Raw genomic sequence first — 17413 nt, forward strand, 5'->3', positions numbered from 1 at the left:
TTGATCATGATTCTTGGATAATGATAACTGAATCTTTCTTCATTTTATGAATTCAACAATTCATAATATCAATGTAGTCTTATGAATTTTTCAGACAAAGCAATTAATTTAGAATTTTAAATCCATAATTTTTGTAGCACCTAGATTTTTCTTTAATGATCTTCTGCAACATATCGATAATATTTACTTCAAAGAAAATTCTTTAAAATTGAATCTCATTATTCCTTTCATTTCCATAATAAAGTTAGAAATGCTTTTTCAGTAGGGGGAAAATTTTTTTGAGTTGAAAAGACTTAGTGAAAGTTGTGGAGCGTCTGGTTCAGTAACATACTGAACAATTACCTTTTTTTCTTTACAGTGCTCCTGTCACTATTTAAGATCTTTCTTCGTTTCTCACCATTATCACCCCTAAATCACAGAAATTCATTTAGCTCCGTGCAAACCTCAGCACACACACTGCCAGCAACCTAGAACTTAACTGCTCCCCTGTTTATAGTCTCTAACATAAGCCAGGCACTAATATTTTGCCAGTAGGAATCTTTATCTAATATGGTAAACTTCAGCCTGAAAATTCACCAAGTTCTGAGCCTTTTTCTGAGAATTATTTACCTACTTTATCAAGTATAATATTACATTTACTTAGAATAAAGGATGCCTGTTTGATTTGTAATAACTAAAGCTAGCGTGCTTTATACTTCAAGCGTTATTAAACTGTACTCCTATTTAAGGGATCCTTTGGGTCATTAGGTAACTATGTGCAATTTGGTTTGTTAATCACCATTTATTGTTTGACTCATTTTTTTGAAAAGACCCAAATATTATATTTAATGACATACCAAGGTGGGATTCCAGAAGTACCTTAAGGTGGTCTGCATCTGACTTGAGACATATTATGTAAAATCTATTTTTTATTTGATGGCGATTTTTTGTATTTCATGTGGAAGAACTGAATCAATCTTAGGTAAGCACAACTTGACTCTGAAAGTAGATTTTTAATTGATTCAATTCTAAGTGACAAGTTAGTTGTAGTAATTTTGTTACAAGATAACTATAAAATGAATGTGAATGCCAAATTACTCACTATATTTGTGCTACAATAAAATTGTACAATACAATACAAAACAAAATTTTTTGTGCCAAAAAAATTTGGTTGTGTATTATTTGGACGATGATTTACAGCACTCATGGAATTTAAAGACTCCTAAGGTCTCACCTTTGCCCTCCTGGTGTGCAGCAGTGTGGTACAGAGGCAAGGGTGCTGTGTTATCCCTGAGAAGCCCTGGCTCTGTGCCTTGTACCCGAGTCTGGGGCAAGTCATCTACCCTCTGTAGGCCCCATCTTGATTATCCGTCAATTGTGGATGGTCCCCAAGAACCTTTTAATTTCTACATCCCCGGAGTCCGTGAAACTTCTCTTAAAGTTACTTTCAACTTCCTTGTGTAGCCTTCTCTCATTTTTCTACGGATCCTCTTTGATTTATCTGACGTTTATTGACCATCCTTTCCTTCTTGACATCCTTCATATTTAGTTATGGTTGCTTTAGTAAAGTTTTTCAGTGTGCTGTTTCTCTGTCTAATGTGCCCAGTCCTCTTTTTTACCCTGCCACTTGATTTATATATATATATAATATATAATATAGAGAGGTAATATATAGAGAGAATATAGATAATATGTATATATATCTTCTGGCCCTGTACACCAAAAGCTTTAAATAGGCAGTTCTTCCACTTCCAAAAGATTTTTTTTTAGACACAGCCTAAAACTTGATTAAATATGTTGAAAACTTAAAACTTAGTTTCCTGTGTAAAAACCCTATCTCCTTAACTTAAATTTAAGTTTAGAACCAGAGACGGTTTCTCCCTCTTTTCTAGTCCCCTCCACGCGAACACTATGCTGATTACTTAAATCATCTCTCTTCACTTAATCATCACTGTTTCTGTTCCTGTTTTGCCTTAGAAATCTTTTTGCCTCAGGATCGAAGTACTTAACAGACAAATCAAAATGGCGACAAGTGGGAATGAAAGTGATAATTTAAAAACCTGATAAGAAATACTATGTCATTTTATTTCAAAGACTGACTCACAAATTAAGGTGTGGTAGAATATGGGATCTTTTGTTTCCTGCACATCCTAAATTTTACTTCAGAAATATTCTTTCCCTTGCTTAATAGATAAATGATCCTGTTCTGTTCACTCAGTGGATGTTGAGTGGCTGCTGTGTGCCAGGCCCTACACTAGGGACTAGAGGTACATCAATTTACAAAAGAAAAATATTCCTCTGCCATTAACTTTGTGTGCCATCTTCAAAGTTATTTAATTCAAAGCAGGTTTTGGAGCCTGATCAGACTGTCATTTTTTCATTCAGTAGATATTCATCTGATTATTTGCCATGTGCCAGGCAGTGCGTTGGTTATATATGAGAAGTGTATTTGAAGCTATCTATCATAAAATGCCGTATGTTATTTTCCCTTTAACAATTTTTCCTTTAAATATGATTATCTACATTCTGTTGTAGTGCTCAAAATACATTTCATTGGTGTAAATTTAGAGAACTACAGCGATACTATTTTAAATAATAATTCTGTCTTCCCCATTCCAAATCTCTGTTGATGTTCTAGGATGAAAAAATTCTGTTTCATCTCATGTGCCTACTGTTCAATTGGTAATGGCTTCCTGAGCTCTAGGTTGGAGATGACTGTGAAGCCCCACGCAGGCTCATCAGAAAAGACTGCTGTGATTTCTGTGTGTGCCGGGGGATTGAGACAGGGAGAGGATGGGGAAGGCAAGGAGTCGTGACATTCGTATCATATATTTGCCCTCCCTGCCCTCAGCTTTTGTATTCATCCTCACCTGAATTTTATTTCTCTCATTACGTATACTATATCTTCACAAACTCCTTTTCTCTCCACAAGTCTGTAGTTACAAAAATCCATCCATGTTCTCAACTATGACTGTCTCACATATGTCTTAGCCAAATGGAATAAGCCTGATTCTGCCGTGACTGTGTCTGTAAGTCAGAAGTTGTAATAATTTTCACTGTAGATGCATTGCAATGAGAAGCCATTAATGGGTAAATTCAATTAGTTAGTGGTACAAAAGATTGATTTGTCCTGAAAGTTTTTCCATAACTGGCCACTAATTCTGAAATATTTTCTAATTAAATTAAATATAAAAAGAATATGGAATTCTAAATTATAATAATTTACATATAATTTGACGTATTTTTCAAAGTTCTTTCACATGCTATATCTCATTTCATCCTGATGAAAATACTGACTTACATTAGTTCAAATCACTAACCTCACTTAACAGTGAAGAAAATAGGCCCAGCAGGATAAGTGATTTGCTGTAGCTCACTTAGTGATCTAATAGAATACCAAGGTTTATAAGGAGCCCACTGCTCATTGAGGCTTTCATAATAACACTAGAAATTTTAAACGGTAAACTTGAAATCAAAATTTTGTAAAATTAAACAGGTTTTTATAGCTAATTTAAATCACTTTTTGAAATGCATTCTATATAGTTTCCTATTTTTGTCACATCTTTAGGCTCAATTAATTCTGCCCTCAATCTGCTATCAGTTTTGGCCCTGGCCAAAATCATTTTATTGGTGCTCAGTATACACAAACCGCTTGCCTACATTCAGCCTCTTTGCCTCTAGTTATTGAGTCTTTGACCCTCTCTATTCTTGTCTTACTGCCCGAGCTTCCCACCTTAGGGAACCTTCCAGAACTTGATCCTAATGGCCAGAATATAGATCCCTTCCAGTCCTATCGACACAAATCTTTTCATGGCACCTGCATTGCAGTGTAGCCTTCCAAAAATGCTATTTAGAGAATTTAGGAGATAAAACTACCTCATTTTCACAGTAAGTTCAGTTAATAATTAAAAATCAACTAGAGAATTTTTTTCTACATCCTTATGAAGAAGAGATAAATGACCACTTAATAAGTTGGAAGCAGGCTTTCTCAAAAACTTGTTTGAAAGGGATGTTCTGAGTTTTTATCAAATTAACTCAAGAACCCACATCTTCTTCATTTACATCATTGCACAATGATTGTAGTTAACAGTGAAGATTCTAGAGCATCGAAGTATTCTCATTCACATGCAAACTTTAATCATGCTCAGTATATTGTATTTATTCAATATTCAATAGGATTCGGTTTCAATAGGATGAAAAGCATTGTGGTTAAAGCTCTGTGGTTGACTAGGAAATTCCATTAAATAAATGATTGCTCCTGGCATTCCCAGTTAACCACAGTTTTGTAGCATCACTGAGGAATTAGCAGGCTAAATTCCAGATTCTTACATGCAGATTGAATTTTTCTGTCTCTAGATTTCTATGGCCATAAAAGTTTCATATTGGCTCAATCTGCACAAATTATCACGTAGTTATAAATTAAAAAAAGATCAGGGGCCGCCCCGTGGCCAAGTGGTTAACTTCGCGTGGTCCGCTTCCATGGTTCAGGATTTCGCCAGTTTGGATCCTGGGTGCAGACCTAGCACCACTCATCAAGCCACGCTGAGGCAGCATCCCACATGCCACAATTGGAAGGACCCACAACTAAAATATACAACTATGTACTGGGGGGGCTTTGGAGAGAAGGAAAAGTGAAAAATAAAATCTTTAAGAAAAAATCAATATGCCTAGGATTATCAAGAAGGAGCTTAATTAGAAGTTCCTATGTTTTGCTATGAGAGGAATAAAACAATAATTTTAATCCATTTCCTCCACCCCCTTAAGCAATAGCAATAATTTCAGCTGTATTTTTAGGTGCTGGGTCCCCCCCCAGAGTTATCAGGCAGTCTCAGTGGCCTTAGTACAGAATAGTAAAGAGCACAGACTTTGGTGTCAGCCAGTCCTGGGTTAAGTCCAAATTCTGTCACTTATTGTGTAATTTTGGGCAAATTATATAACTTTATAGAGTTATTGTGAGAATTTGTTCAATCAACATTCAATTTGTACTTAGTAATGACTCACTATGTGCTGGGCAATCATGTAGGTCCAGGGGATGGATCAGTAACAAAACAGATAGGGTTCCTTGCCCGCACAGAACCTGTGGTCAACCATAATTTTCGTAAAATTAAATGTCTTAGGGTACATGAAGCTGTTAGCACAGTTTCTGTCACATAATAAGCATTTAATAAATATTCATAAGATTATTAATTCTTCCCAATCCATTGTTCCCCGTAAAGTGTAACAAAATTATGCAAAATTGGAAGGGAGCCTCCTTGTACCACAGGAACTGTCAGGTATAGCAGAGGCAAGGGAGTTGGGCTAGTTAAAATCTCTTGAAGCTGTTTTCAGTCAAATACAATAGCAAACAACTGTGCAGGCAGAAATTTCTTGGACAGGAAACAAAAAGCACTAACTTTCATAAAAGAAAAAAATTATAACTTAGACTTCATCAAAATTGAAATTTCCCACTCATCAAAAGACACCATTAAGAAAATGAATAAACTGTCCACAGACTGGGAAATAGCAAAGCATAGTTCTGTTGCTGGAGGAAATCGGAACTGCTTTGTCTCCTTTTTCAAAGAGATGGATGATCGTTAGACCATTTGCATGATTTGGGGACCAGTTGCCCCACTACCAAAAGAATTACGTTCACCTGTTTCCTAGTATTGGCGTAAGTATCCAAAGGGGCTTGACACCCTAGCATTTTCTTGTCTAAATCTGCCATCAGCTTTGGGTTTGTGGCCTGAAGGAGTCTTTGGAGTAATGTAACATTTTATAACATATAGGAAAAATATTAAGGTTGTCATGTGACTTCTTCAAAACCATTTAACTAGTCATTTCAGAACTTAAACTAGACCATATTAAGTGGTCCCTCCGCTTCCCACTGTCTCCTTTTCTATTACTTTGCTTCCAGATCAGTGAGAGATAGTATGTGGGCTTTATTCAGAATATTTGTTTTCGTCTTTCAGCTAGAAGAGTTTTCTCACATGTTTATTTTGAAGTTGAAAACATTATTACAGATTATGTCTGTAGGTCACTTTGACTCTCAAAAAAATAGCTCTTTGATAGTTGATAGGCCCTTTAACCCTTGGTTTCTGGATAGTAAAGGAATCATAATAATTTAGGGCTCAGTTACTATCATAAAGAGGCTCCTATAGCCGGTCCTCTTAGTACTGAGCTTTTCCTCATTTCCTGTCATCTTGAACTATAATTTTTTCTCTCTTCTAGCACGTGATATTCTGTTTTTATTTTGTATTTATGAATCTTTAAATCTCTCTATCTCAGATATGTTTACATAAGATTATACAACTATCCATTCTATTAATTACGTAAGTTTTTATTATTCACTCTAGAAAAGCAATGTTCTTCAGTGTCATTAATTGAGTTTTTAAAAGGAAAATTTTAGTTAAAAATCTTGGTTATCTTGTATAAATTTATTGTGTTGTTTTACAGTTGTGTTGATTTATATTTATGTGATTTTTATGTCAACAATAGCAGCAATAATGACATGTGGCTTAGGTGTTTCAGAACATTGCTTTTTCCTTTTTACTAATTAAGTATGTGCCTATGTTTTCCCTTTCAATCATACTGAAGTTTTAATGTGCAGTAAGAAGCCGCTATATGAGATAAGAAGTGGCAATCTGAGGGAAACTAAAGCATTCTTTCTTTTATTCAACAAATACTTGAGTTCCTTCCATAGGCCAGGCATTGTGCTAAAGAAATTGCTTTTTTCATTTTTTTTCCCCTCTAATCTCAGGTAGAGATGAGTTGACAAATTATATTTTATATGTCTTTGTATGACTTGTGGATTTAAGACAACGTAAAGCTTTGGTGGGTTTGAATTGGAATTACAAAAAGAAATAAATTGAAGAAATAATTATCTTACTTTTGATTACAGTTTTAATTCTGCCCGTAATACTTGGCATCGCTTATAGATAAATTCTCTTCAGGATATTACTCTTTTCTTCTCAGAACCAAGAGAATTTTTTCCCTTATTTATTTTTAGAGTTGTCAGTAATGAGGTTATTTCTTAGGAAATTGGGAATTCACTGGATATTTTAACTCAGTGTAACCTCTTTCAAGTTGATGAACACATGACCCCTTAGATTTGAAGTGGTGAGGTAATCATTAATAAATTAGGCCCCAACCACTAGCATTCAAAATGGTTTTAAGATGTGATATACCATATATCCATTCGATTGTGCACCAAGTAGCATAAGATAAAATCTTGTTTTCTTCCTGCCCAAATGTTTGAAGTTCATCAGTCTCCTTTAGATGCTAATGGAGTACTACTGCTCTGCCAGTACTCACTCATCCTTGGGGAACCAAGAAAAGAGTGAAGGCTGTACTGCGATAATCACCTTTAAGTAGAATTCAAGCCAAGTTTTTATTGATTTTTTTTATGCCTGTATAGATTAGAATTTTCACAATGATAAATCTGTCTCGGAAAATCTTTTCTGTTCTAGTGTACTTTTTAAACATAAGATATTTTATGCCCTTTTCTTAGAGCTGATACATTTAGTATGGTCCATAAAAGAGTTTGTCGTTTTTCTCCAGTGCTGAAGAACCTGTTTTGGTTCTGTGCCCTGATATAAAATCCATGTTATCGCTAGAGTATTTATTAGTCATGGATCCCATTCTGGGATATGTTGCTCTCTAGGGGAAAAATTGTGTGAAAGGAAAAATTTTGAAATGAAAAAAAGAAAAATGCCACCCAATTCCTGATGCTTCAACAAGAATATTGTGTTTAGTAGTACTGCTTTTTAACATTTTGTATTAGGGTATAATTTACAAACAGTGAAATGTTCAGATATTAACATACCATTCAGTCAGTTTTGAGGAATATCAAAACATAGAACATTTTTCTCACCCCAGAAAGTTGCCATGTACCCCTTCCCAATCAACACCCACCCCATCCCCCGATCCTGACTTCCAAAAGCAATCACTGATCTGATTTCTGTCACCATGGGTTAGTTTGTCTATTCTGGAATTTCCTGTAAATTAATAGATATTTTTTGTATTTGGCTTCTCTCACTCAGCCTAACGGTTTTGAGATCATCCCTGTTTTCAGAAGGCAATTCCTTTTTATCGCTGATGATAAACAGGCAAGAAATAAGCAGATCTTCCCTGAGTATCTTGACTGACACACAACTACTGTTAAAATCATGGCAGCAAACCTGTAGTAAGAATCGAAGAGACAAAATACGCTCAAACATTAATATTAAATGACAGCACTCCTAACATTCAAACAACTCTCCCACCTTAGTTAATATTATGTTCATCAAGAGGTACTCTTTTGGGACACTCTAAATTATGAGATACTGGGCAAGGGCACTTCAGCAATGGCAATGGCCACGGAACTTGTCCTTGTTTCCTTTGCTTTATATTTCTGCTTTGACCTCAGAAAGTAAATGGGAAAAATGATTCCAGGTGAGGAGATTCTTCTTATGATATCGCTACTATCAAAACATGCTTCCAGGAGTGCTGTCATTGTTTGTCAATGTGGTGATGCCTGGGGAGCTTTTATGCACTCTTAAAATTGTATAACATAGACCTTATGAACTCAGTTTATTATTAGGAACTCACTTTGATCCATAATTTATATAAATGAGAGGGGAGTAGATACAATGAAAGCAACATCCAGATTGCATTTTTCTTTTTCTGAAAGCTCCAATTGAATTTACCTAAATTTTGCCATTTTAAGCAAAGATTCATTGAGATCCTGGGGAGCAGCAATAAATTTAAGCAAAAATTATACTGTGATTCCAGCGAGCCGTAGTAAATTGTGTACCAGTAGATCTAAGCGTGGATTTTTACTGTCTGCTGTTGTCTTTTTCAAGAGAACTCTGTTCTTACCAAGAAGGAGTCTGAATTTTGATATAGCTAAATACAAGAGAGGATTGAGCTGGCCTTTGGCTAGTCCGTCTCAATCCTTACCGTCTCCACCTTTAAGGTTCTAAAATAAGGAGCTGAAGAACCACTGAGTCACATACCAGCAGCATCACAACAGACATTTTCAGTGTTTATGCAACTATTCGGCAAGGGAAAGCATAACCACATATAGTGCTACAGTGCTTTTCTCAGTCCTACAGAAGAAGGAAGACACTCAAGTGAAATGTTCTGCCAGTTTACTGAGAGAATATTAATAAAGCTTTAGGTCATTGACATCCATTTATTTTCTTATTTCTGCCTTTCTGCCTACCACTAAACACATAGACTTTCTTCTCCCATCTCATAGTTATTTTTCTCCTTGTTGTGGTTGTCAGTGCCCGTTGAGTCAATTCCGACTCCTAGTGACCCTGGAGTGCGCCTGTGGACAGCAGAGCGGAACCCTGCCCCGTCTTTTTGCCCTAACCTCTCATCTTCCGGCGCTGTGTCAGGCAGTGCTCCGCTGCTGTTCACAAGGTTTTCATGGCCAAGTTTTTGGAAGTGCAGGTGGCCTGGTCGTTCTTCCTAGTCTGTCTGGTCTCAAAGCTCCACTGAAACCTGTCCACCATGTGTGTCCCTGCTGGTAATTGAAATCTCAGTGGCATAGCTTTCAGCATCACAGGAACATGCCACAGAATGACAGCCGACAGATGGTGGTGTGGTTCCCTGACTGGGAAACGAACCCGGGCTGCCGTGGTGAGAGCGCCGAACCTTAACCACTAGCCCATCAGGGCTGGCTTATTTTTCTCCTTATGGTTCCTAAATTATTTTACCACGTTCATATTTCATTCTGATAATTCCAAAAATACTGAAATGAAACTTCTCTTTAACATGACCTACTTTAGTGTAGAATTTGGCCTAAGTCTTATTTCTCGTAAAAAGGCAGTTTACGTTTCAATTACCAAGAAAATCTCATTAGTGTAATTTAACCCGTAAGGAGGACGTGCAGTGCTATCATACTAAGCCTCCAGGATATATGTTCTAAACTAGAAAGTTGGCTGACTGCTTTTAAGCAGTATGCATGGGTTCTCTAAGCAGTTCGTCATCATTTTAGTTGTTGTAATTAATTTTAATTAACTGTTAATAATGTTTGTTGCCATCTGGAAAAATGAGAATATGGCCCTTGTTCCCATTTGAGTATGAGTAATGATACCAGTTTAATGTTAGAAGGGTAAAGAGGTCTTAGGTTGTGAAATAAAGAATTATAACCCTGATTTCCCAGTAAGTACACACTGTTTGAAGGATTTTGAAAAGTCCTAGCTTAGCAGAAATTAAAGCTGATAGGAAATCATCTTTTCTCTGCCCATGTATTTATGGTTCTGGCTAATAAAAATTACGTTTTTGCTTCCCAGTTTTGGAATTAATAATGTTTTTCTTACTTCTCAGTCAAAATATTCTAATTAATAGTGCTTTTATTAATATATGTACAGCAACTTAGAGATTCAAACTTAATACCGTTTGTTTTTCTGCTGATGTGATTTAAAACCATGCCTCTAATTTTTACAAGAAATAATTTCAGCTTTCTCTCTTTGGAATTGGAAATGAAGTCATGAATTGTACTTCATTGTTAAGACCTCTTCTTCAGGGGGCATGGCCACATAAAGTAGTGGGAGTAGGAGCAAACCCCTAGCTACTAATTTTGCTGACAATATAAAGTATTATAATATCCACACTATATTGACATAATTTAAGTAGATTTATTCAGGACTTAAAAGGCTTTACATGGTATTGTTGCAAAAGAAGGGATAATGGTGTTTTAAAGAAAACTTTCAATACTCGCAGTTGTTTGAGTTCCAGAATGTCAAAATTCACAAGTTTATTCTTTTTTCTTAAAAATAAAATATTTTAAATACTGTGCAGATTCCCATCGTGTCAGAGGAGGAACCAGTTAGAACAACATGGAATTTTAGAGCTGGAAGAGACTTTTGACATCATCTGGTTTAACCTCAGCATTCACCTAGTTCACTGAAACCCCTATCTTTTCAAGGATCTTAGCTTTCCTGCATGAATTTCCAAAAAACTGGAGAATCACTGGTTCCCAGTTCCTTTTGCTGTGTATGTGTCACTGTCTTTCCATCCCTTCTGATACTCTCCATACTCATGCTAATGATTGCACCTGTGAGGATTATTTCCATGATTCTTTATGCCTGAATTAACTTGAGAAAAGAATAGTCCATCATATGCAGAAGCACAACTTTTATTTTAATACTTTGCAGAAAGAAAAGTGATTAATTGAAAGTTTTAGGAGTAGTGGTATAACAGTCAATTGTGTCATTGATACTCTGGAGGACGCATACCATAGGCGTTTGCCGCAGTGATTTGAGAGTGAGTAATACTACTCTTATTTAAGACGAGTAATACTACCTACTCTTTTGTAGTTGAGAAGCAAGAATGGGCAAGCATAGCTTTTCAATTGTGGGGGGAGGAATAGGGGCAGCATGTTGACGTTCTTTGTTCTGTTTTTTCAGTCCCATTTCTCATTCATTAAGTCACCAGATATTTATTTTGTATACAGCATGAGCTAAACACTGTGCTAGGTCTGGATGTACAGCAGACCAGATCCAGCCTTTGGCCCCAAGGAGCATATGTTATAGATACATAGCAGAGGGCAGTGCTCGATAACTGCCTGCAGAGCAGAGCAGATGCGTCAGATCTCTAAAAACCGTGTGTAGCAACGCTGCTGCACAAGCAATTTATTAACTTGGCCTTCCTCATGGGGATACAATGAGAAATAACTATTATAACTAATTGTGGGGCATTTTGGAAATGAAAAGTACTATAAAAGAGCTGAATAATAGAAAACAAGCTTAAATTATGGGGTAGGAACGGCTCTTCTAGGTATGTTCGGTTATTTTTGTCGTCACTATAGAAGTGCTACCAGGGAAAAGATACGTTAGGTAAATACAATGCCTCACATTTGCAAAGTCAAGAAAATACCTGTGTGTATTAGCAAGAGAGATGGTGGAATTTTGTATTATTTGGGGTATTACATGAGCTAAATATAGTTTGAATATCACATATAGTGTGAAGTCTCCACACATCTACAGCTTCTAAGAATATTCTGCAATTCAATGTTTATTTGAAGTATTTCTCTTAACAATTTTTAAATGCTGCCACTATCCAAGATTATTATTTACCAACAAGGGATTATATTCTCATGCTCAGAAACTACAAGAAAGTTGTTTAAATTATGTAGGATGAATATCTATCCTTTCTGTGATTAACCTATCAGTATGTTGGGTTTGGGAGAGTTTTTATTAGTGATTTATCGTGCCTGATCCTTTCTGATTTTACTTATGTTTTTTAAGTTTGTTATTTCTCTCAGAGGACTAGGATGCCAATTTATATCTCATTCTACAGCTTCGGAAGATGAAGAGTTTATAGAATTGGGCATTTCTTTCGTACGTTTTTATGTGGTCATTCTTACACCAAGATTAAGATTCTCAAACTGCAGGAAAAGGAACAGGTTCTTTTTTGTCATTTAACATTCCATGACTATGAACTAATCCTAGTTTTAACATTTGCACTGTTATGATTTTAGCAGCATTTTTCACCCTGATTAAGTGAGACACTACGCCACAGCGTTCAGCCCGTGGCATAATAGAAGACAGATGACCTGTCATTGAGAATCATGACCTTACATCTCTCCCTCCTATGAACAATATAAGTTTTTTGGTCTCAGTGTATAATGAGACAGCTCTCTAGTTTAACTTCATCACACCCAAACAACAAAAATATTAAAAATTTGACTTTATGTGCATGCCATTTGTTTAAAAATATATATTAATAAAATTATTACAAGGTAGAGGGATCTTCATGTTTTATTGTCTTCGCCTGATTTACCAAATTTAATAATATGGAGAACTTCCACACAGTTGGTTATTATTTTATTTGTTCCCAAATGTTGGTGCTTTGGTCTCTAATGTCCTTTTGTCCTTATTATCTCTGTACATTTCCATTTAGCATTTCTCTTTAGAATAAAGAGATAGGAGCATGAAAATTAATAACCCATACATCAAACATTTTTGCTGTGCTTAATAGGAATGAACAATCAAGGCTAGAAATCTTAGTGTTTAATATTGTTTTCAAAACTCGGTTATTACATATATTGTCACCTCAGTGATTGAAGAGACTAAGTATAATAGGTAGTCAGATAAAAACAAGGTAACTAAACCAATGTTTAAAAAAAGGGCATATCATGTCTGTGCATTGCGTGGCAGAGTATTACCAAAATTCACCTAAATAAACTCTTTATGATCTTTTCAGATTTTATGGGAATGCTTTGGCTATACTTGGATTTGAATCTTCATAATGACAAAGGTTCTTAGCAGTTATTTTTTTAAAACACACTATACTGTTTCTAGAAAGTTATAATTCATCTTCCTACTTATACTTGTGCTAAGTTTGTGAAACTGTACTATACTATGATGAAAAAGGTAAAACTTTCTTTATACTTAGATTTTGAAAAGTAGCATTGTGTGCATTTTTAAAATATTGGTAACTTGTGCCACTTTGATAAAGGAATGTGCAATTATAAAGGTTTATGCCACTTTAATTTGTTTTTTAATTCCCAGGAATTACTCTTACTAGGCTTTAGATGCAAAACCAAACCCAATTTGAAGGCTAGCACTTTTTTCCTACTGGTAGTTCTTGTTTTTCTAATTATGTAGAACATTTAACTTAAACTTTTGCTTCTTTGCCATGAAGTTTAGATTTCTCCTCCATCTAATCTCAAAAACCTTTAATTTAAGCAACATTTTACATTAATTCAGTGGTAATTAGAAAAGCATTTTAGGTACCATGGCCATTTAATCTGGTGCCTGACTTTAGCAATTTTTTGATAAAAATAACTAAATTTCTGCAAAAGAATATTCGAACATTTTAGTTTTTATTGGTTATAATCAATTGAGTAGTTGATGTCCTTATAGTCATAATTTCTCTTAAAATCTGGAGCTGCCGAGACAACTAAGTACACAGCTGTGCTTATAATACCCCCATATCCTCCAAAGAGAAATGACGAGAAGAAATAGAATTCTGTATGATTATGGCTATTATATATACTTCTATTAGGTTACCAGTATTTTACTGTGATACATCCATGGGTAGTAGAAGCAAAATGAAGACAAGTATAAATACTTTAACATTAGATGTTGTCATCAATATGGATTATGCATAAGATATTGCAATAAAAAATATTCATTGTGCCTGTAATTGAAGAATTCATCTTAGATTTTTCTATGCCTTTTTCATTTAAGGCTGCACAATCATTTTAAATGTAAAGACAACAGAATATAGGAATGAATGAAATGATGGCCCTGTTTGCCATGGGATTAAATATCCTGTTGAATTTTTTGAGGGACATTGGCTACTGTATATTATGACATAAACTGGATTGTTCACAAGCCACATGTGAGTCTTATGTACAAATCACAGCGTTTAGAAATTATACGTCTTTCCCTTTCCTCATAAAATAAATTCAAAATTTATAATTCAGATTTGATTATTTTAAGCTGTTAATTATTTAAAATTACCTAATATGGATTAAAAGATTAAATGAAATACAGACTATGAAAGAATGCTAATAGTATAACCCCACAAGCTATCAAACTTCTCATAATGTTGTTTCTTATAAAGCCTTAAAGTATTTTAGTGAAAAATTAATTACCTGGAAATGAAGGCACTTTATTACCTTGAACTAGCTATTTGTCCGTATAGAATTTGCCTAAAATCCCAAAAAATATTCTTTATCCTTTTATACATTTATCCTACTTATGTGTTTTTCTGAAGCTTCTTATAATATAATGTAATAATTCAAACTATTTTAACTTAATAGAAAATTGCATTACACAATTTAACCAATGAACAATACACAAATAAAACTCAAGTGTAACAAAAGTGTATGTGATAATGGCAAAACTGTTAGTCCCTAAGTTAATGCACAATCATTTGAGGTTAAAATGTTGTAAAATGTGAAGGCTTTTTCATTGAGCAATTTTTAGGCAGCTTTTATTTTTTAAATCTTGTTTTTAATTGGTACTACCTTGTGTTGAAATGTTGGTCAAATATAAGGGCAATCAAAACTACTAAGCCAGCCTGCCATAACTCAGTTTTGTTTTGGTTGAGTTTTTTTAATGTAACCCTAAAACATTAAGAAATCAGTTTTGTTTCTTCTGTGCTCAAGTCAGCCTTGCCTGGTAAATCAGTAACATGGTTGTGCTGCTGTGTATGGCTGTTTCCTCTTCAGAAAATTAGTAGTTAATTGATACGGTGGATTTGGTTCAGCAGAAAAAGCATAGGATAATTTTTTTCAAAAGTTAAATTTTTTTCCTCAAGTGAAACCTTACATCTTTCTGACATTTATAAGGTTAGGCTAACTTTTTTCCAAGAATGTTTTTCAACAGAAGACTATTGCAAAGCGAACAAACTGCTTTCTTTTTTGTTTGGGGACAGTTCACTTAAAAACATATTTCTATAATTCTATTTATTTTTAATTCTTTCTCTCCAGTGACCATTTTTCTATCACTAGTTTTAAATGTTTTATGAATTGTAAATGTTGCTTCATAGATGCAGTCTTCATTACGTGGTACAGAAAGGAGTCAAGTTTTTTCGAGGTTTGCTCTTACCCACGAGAGACTAAAGATAAATTCCTTGTCAATTCTTTCCTTTGTTTCTTTGTTTTCTTTTTTAAATAAGATATAATAACCCAAAGGTGTGTTAATGTCATGGCATGAACAATCTTAAATGTAGATCTATTGAGTATTTTGTGATGCTGAGTAACAGACTTTTCTCAGATCTCTGTGATGCTAAATATTTTCCTTAGAAGGTTTTGTTTAATGTTACATTGTTATTCTGAAAGATGTTGGTCCTAGTGGGATTTTTAAAAACAGAAAACAAATAAACGCATGTGTTACAAGTATAGAAATGGTGAATTGTAAACTTACCATATAGTACTGATTCTATTTTCAAAAATGTTTTGCTGTTAAATATATACAACATAAAATTGCTGCCATCCTGTAATTGAGTACTTTTTCCTGAATGACCCTGTTATCACTATTCCAGAATTAGAAGTTGGGCAGATACATGATTGATTCATGTGTCTGCATAGATGCTTCAAGGTATATTCTTCTCTTGGTGAGTAAAAATATTTTTTCCTCGGCATCAATGCATTGAGATCCGAATATACCTGTATCTATCTATTATTGCACATTTCTTATACAGTATCTTCTACTATGCCAAAATTGGCCTAGACACAACTTAAAATTGAGGGTTTGTTACATGTTTTCTAACAGAAAGGTTTTCAATGATGTTCATTATGGGTATGTACTGTGAAAATAGTGAAACTCCCTTTAAAATTTCATAAATGCTAAATTTAAATTAATATTTTTTCTTTAGCTCACAAATTACCCTAAATCCAGAGAGAATATCCACCTTTTTCACTGTTGTCAAATCCAGCATAAGGAACAGCCCTATGACACTCCAAAAACAGTTGAGGACTAAGGAATAAATCCCTTATGTTACACTTCAGAGTAAAGGCATTCGGTGAAGGAAATGAACCACAGTTCATCGTGAATACGAGGCTTCTGTACTTGACATTCCTCCACGGAAGGGAAGACAAGTGTCAACACCATTGGCATCCTTTTCAAACTGATCTTATGTGGAATATCTTCCACCACACTGGAGTACTTCTTGACTCTATCAGGAGTTTTGTTTTGTTTTGTTTTGTTTTTTAACTGATCGAGCCTTTCAGTTTTCAAAAGACCATTTGTCAGCATTGAGGTAGAGAGACATAGATTTGAAAATACTTTCTTAAGAGATCATGTAACTATATAACTCTGAATTTAAAAATTGAGGAGGAGGGACCATTTCAACCCACTGCCTCTCACAAGAAACACGTTTTTAAATCTGTAACTGCTTTAGTGTTAACAGGGTACAAAGTGTTTTTTGTCCTGTATTGTACTTCAAAGGTTCTCATTGATTGGTGATTGTATTGTACCGTATGAAAACCAGTCATACGTTGCCTTGTATTGTTTATAATAGACCATACCACGTCCTACTTCAGTTTTCATGTTCCAAGTTCTTCAGTGATGCATGTTAACAGTTAGGTCCTCAAATTCTGTGGTGCTAATTCTTCCATTTCCAATGGTGCTTTTGTGGATGCTAACTGCACACATGCTGAACAAAGCTTGAAGTTTAAAACTTTCCTCCCTTCCTCTGTTTATATGAAGTAAAATAAAATAACTTGAATTTGTCTCAAAGTATCGCTGACAATCTAATAAACTGGTTTGTATGTGTAAATACATATTAGTTTGGATTCTCAGTTACTTTTCAGAAAGCAGATGAGTTCTACTGGGCCCTCATGTCAACTAAAAGTAGATCTTACCGTGTGTTAATTTTTTCATTTGTGCTCCAGATTTGTGGTATCTTTAGGAATTTAAATCTAGTTGGCTTGACTTCTAAAATCAAGTTTAGATTACATCTATAAAAACTAGACCTGTCAGCCATGGAAATAAGTAAGTTGAGAAGACCA

The 17413-nt window shown here is 34.8% G+C and overlaps 1 protein-coding gene across 1 annotated transcript in view; it reads left to right on the top strand.

Moving 5' to 3' along the window:
• PURG (purine rich element binding protein G) overlaps window positions 1-17185 on the top strand; it is a 34542-nt gene extending 17357 nt beyond the window's left edge. Inside the window, exon 3 of the mRNA XM_070598575.1 lies at window positions 16279-17185. Coding sequence (XP_070454676.1) covers window positions 16279-16383 — 105 coding nt within the window. The 3' untranslated portion in view covers window positions 16384-17185. The remainder of the gene's footprint in view (window positions 1-16278) is intronic.
• The last annotated feature ends 228 nt before the right edge of the window (window positions 17186-17413 follow it).

This window comes from Equus przewalskii, chromosome 28 (genome assembly GCF_037783145.1).
Source record: "Equus przewalskii isolate Varuska chromosome 28, EquPr2, whole genome shotgun sequence".
Taxonomy (NCBI): Eukaryota; Metazoa; Chordata; class Mammalia; order Perissodactyla; family Equidae; genus Equus; species Equus przewalskii.